Genomic DNA, 3,656 nt, shown 5'->3' with positions numbered 1-3,656 from the left:
TATGTCATCCGTTATTTAATTCCATGAGTAAAGGTATACGATTACCTTTAATACGAGACAACGCCGGCACGCAAGAATTAACAAAAAATCAAATATAAATCTGCTTAGAAGTAACTCTCTCTCTCTCTCTGCCTCTCTCTCTCTCTCTCTCTCTTCCTCTGCTCTCGTCTCTGTCCTTCTCTCTCTCTCTCTTTCCTCTTCTCTCTCTCTCTCTGCCTCCGGTGTCGTCCCCTCTCTCATCTCTCTCTCTTCTCTCTCTTCTCTCTCTCTTCTTCTCTCTCTCTCTCTTCTTCACTCTCCTCGTCTCTCCTCTCTCTTTCTTCATCATCTTCTCTCTCTCTCATCTCTCTCTTCGCTTCTCTCTCTCAATCTCTCTCTTCCCCCCCGCCCCTCTCTCATCTCTCTCCTTCTATCCTCTCATTCTCTCTCTCTCTCTCTCTCTATCTCTGTATCCTTCGTCTCGTTCCCGCTCTCTACTATATCTAGATCCTGTTTATTTCTATGCCTCTCTTCCGCCTCTCCTCTTCTCTCTCTCTCTCACACTACACACACTTCACACACACACCCACACACCAAACACACAACAAACACAACACACCCACACACAAACACTACACACACACACACAACACACACACACACACATGACACACAATCGTGGCTGGCAGAATCTATTACAGTACTGCAGCTTACCCCCGACTACGCAGGTAAACACACCATTACAAAACCATTAAAATCATGAAGTAGATATAGTGATCCTTATTTATCTACTTCTGAAATATAAATGCAATAATATCAAAATAGTAATCGCTGCTCATGTCTATGATCAACAGTCGTCATATTAGGAGTTAATGACCAGCCATATTTAAAGTTGAGGTCATTTACGTCCCTTTTATAGTCATTAATTCATCCATTAAAACGACTCAAGTCTCAAATCGTGACACACTTGCTACCGCGCATGCGCACGAATGTTTTGGACTGCATCGCAATACATAAATTAGCAGTAATGGCGGCGGTTAGCAATAACGACACGTTAGAAATAATTATCGTTCATTGCCGATAAAACATGACTAACGCCGTGAAATTATTATCCCTTATCTACCCAATTAGCGCAGTTTTACCGTGATAAACATTGGTATATTTCTGAGTCCTATGGCCTAACCATAGGCGCGGTCTCTAAACGCCATAATTGACGTGAAAGCACGTTGTAGTGTATAATAAGCAAACATTGTTCCTATACATTATGTAAATATGTATATGTATATTTATGTTATATATATGTCATTATTATATATATATATATTATGTATAGGAACAATCTTTGCTTCCCGTTGCGCGTCTGTGCCGTGGAGGCATAGGATATGATATGTGGCGATGGCTAATAGTAAATTTTCAATATATATATATATATATATATATATATATATATATATATTATTAATTATTATATTAATATAGTATTATTCATATGTCTATTATTATTTCTAATCATCTATATTATTATTCTATTTTAATTGGCGATTATGCCAAAAACTGTAAAATGAATGTATTAATCACATGGGTTATGACACTATATCTTACGTAAAACAACACCACGTGTCATGAACACTTAATATATAATATAGCTCTAAATACAGGCTGGCCGGAGCTCACTAATAAGTCAAAATACGTACCAAACCAGTATCAGTACCGCGAAGCTGAAATTAAAAATGATAACATAATGTATGTATTACGATGTTATTACTAATACCCAATACTACTTACATTAATAATCATACATCAAGCATCAATAAGCTGAAACCACAGCCAACTAGCGCCATCTTACGAACCGAACCCTAATTAATGTTCTTGTGTTTCTCTCTCCTTCCCTCTCTCTCTCGCGTAGGTGGTGGCGCCTAACGTGCTGTGTGGCTGGCTGGCGGGCAGAGAGTCGGAGTTCATGGAGACACTCACAGAGGACGAGGTCCTGGAGACGTGCTGGGCTCTACTCAAGCGATTCCTCACCAACCCGGACGTACCGCGGCCGATCTCCTGCAAACGGTAGGTCACGCTGACGTCACTACCACAGGTCACGCGGCGACGTTACGAGCCTAGTTCACGGTGACGTCACGACCACAGGTCTCGCTGACGTCACGAGCCTAGGTCATGGTGACGTTACGACCCTCGGTCACAATGACGTCACGACCCTGGGTCACAGTTTAGGTCAAAAGGCTGCATGAATTCCATGTTACGGGAATCAAAGTGCGTGCTTACGTGCGTGCGTGCGTGCGTGCGTGCGTGTGTGTACGTGCGTGTGTGTGCGCGCGTGCGTGCGTGCTGCGTGCGTGCGTGCGTGTGTGTACGTGCGTGTGTGTGCGCGCGTGCGTGCGTGCTGCGTGCGTGCGTGCGTGCGTGTGTGCGTGTGTGCGTGCGTGCTTACGTGCGTGCGTGCGTGCGTGTGTGCGCGCGTGTGTGGTGTGTTCGTGTACGTATGGGCGTGCATGCGTGTGTAGTGTGCTCGTGTAGGCCTACTTATAGTCGTGCGTGCGTGCGTATGTGTGTGAGCTGTGCACTGTTTATTAGTGGTATCATGCAACGCAGTACTATTATTAAACTAAGCGCCTAACACAACGTAAACTAACAAGAAATCTTAGGTACTTTCTTCCCCCTTCCCGCACTGCGCGCGTGCTGACGTCATCACGATTTCGCGCGCTGGGGAAAAAAGCGGGAAATATCGGGTGTCACTGTAATTAACGCGTGCCGGACGCCTCTCGTCCGTCAGTTGAAGGAAATTTATACCCGAACTAGGAAATTTTACACGAATACTAGAGATTTCGCACGGAGACTAGGATATTGATAGAATGATATGGTATGGAGATTGATGGATGGTTTTGATGACACCGCCTGTGAGAGAGTGATTGTATAGATGTGTGTGTGTGTGTGTGTGTGTGTGTGTGTGTGTGTGTGTGTGTGTGTGTGTGTGTGTGTGTGTGTGTGTTTCCTTCTCACGCAACCGACATGGCATGATGGATCGATNCGAGCTACGCGGTAAACACACCATTACAACCATATAAATCAGAAGTAGATAATAGGGATCCTTATTATCTACTTCTGATATAAATGCATAATATAATAGTATCGCCTTGTATGTCTATGATAACAGTCGTCATATTAGGAGTTAATGACAGCATATTAAGTTGCGGTCATTTCCGTTGCTTTTTAGTTCATTAATTCACCATAACGACTCAGTCTCAACGTGACACACATGTACGCGCATGCGCACGAGTGTTTTGGATGTGGCAATAATAAATAGAGTAATGGCGGGTAGAAATAACGCACGTAGAAATAATTATCTTCATTGCGATAAAAATGACTTAACCGCGGTGAAATTATATCCCTTTCTACCCAATTAGCGCAGTTTACCGTGATAAACATTGTTATTTCTGAGTACTATGGCCAACCATAGGCGGCGTCTCTAAACGCCTAAATTGAGTGAAAGGCACGTGTAGTGTATAATAAGCAAACATTGTTCCTATACATTATGTAAATATGTATATGTATATGTATGTATATATATGTCATGTATATATATATATATATATTATGTATAGGAACAATCTTTGCTTCCGCGTTGCGCGTCTGTGCCGTGAGGCTAGGATATGATATGTGGCGAGGCT

At 42.9% G+C, this 3,656-nt stretch overlaps 1 protein-coding gene across 1 annotated transcript in view; it reads left to right on the top strand.

Moving 5' to 3' along the window:
• LOC106819507 (peroxisomal N(1)-acetyl-spermine/spermidine oxidase-like) overlaps window positions 1-2,044 on the top strand; it is a gene marked incomplete at its 5' end in the record, with an annotated part of 11,918 nt that extends 9,874 nt beyond the window's left edge. The window contains one exon of the mRNA XM_014824129.1: window positions 1,886-2,044. Coding sequence (XP_014679615.1) covers window positions 1,886-2,044 — 159 coding nt within the window. The remainder of the gene's footprint in view (window positions 1-1,885) is intronic.
• Window positions 2,045-3,656: the final 1,612 nt, after the last annotated feature.

Source organism: Priapulus caudatus, unplaced genomic scaffold (assembly GCF_000485595.1).
Source record: "Priapulus caudatus unplaced genomic scaffold, Priapulus_caudatus-5.0.1 Scaffold3579, whole genome shotgun sequence".
NCBI classification, from domain to species: Eukaryota; Metazoa; Priapulida; class Priapulimorpha; order Priapulimorphida; family Priapulidae; genus Priapulus; species Priapulus caudatus.
Note: the sequence above shows the minus strand (reverse complement) of the source record. Positions and strands in the feature narration are given on the sequence as shown.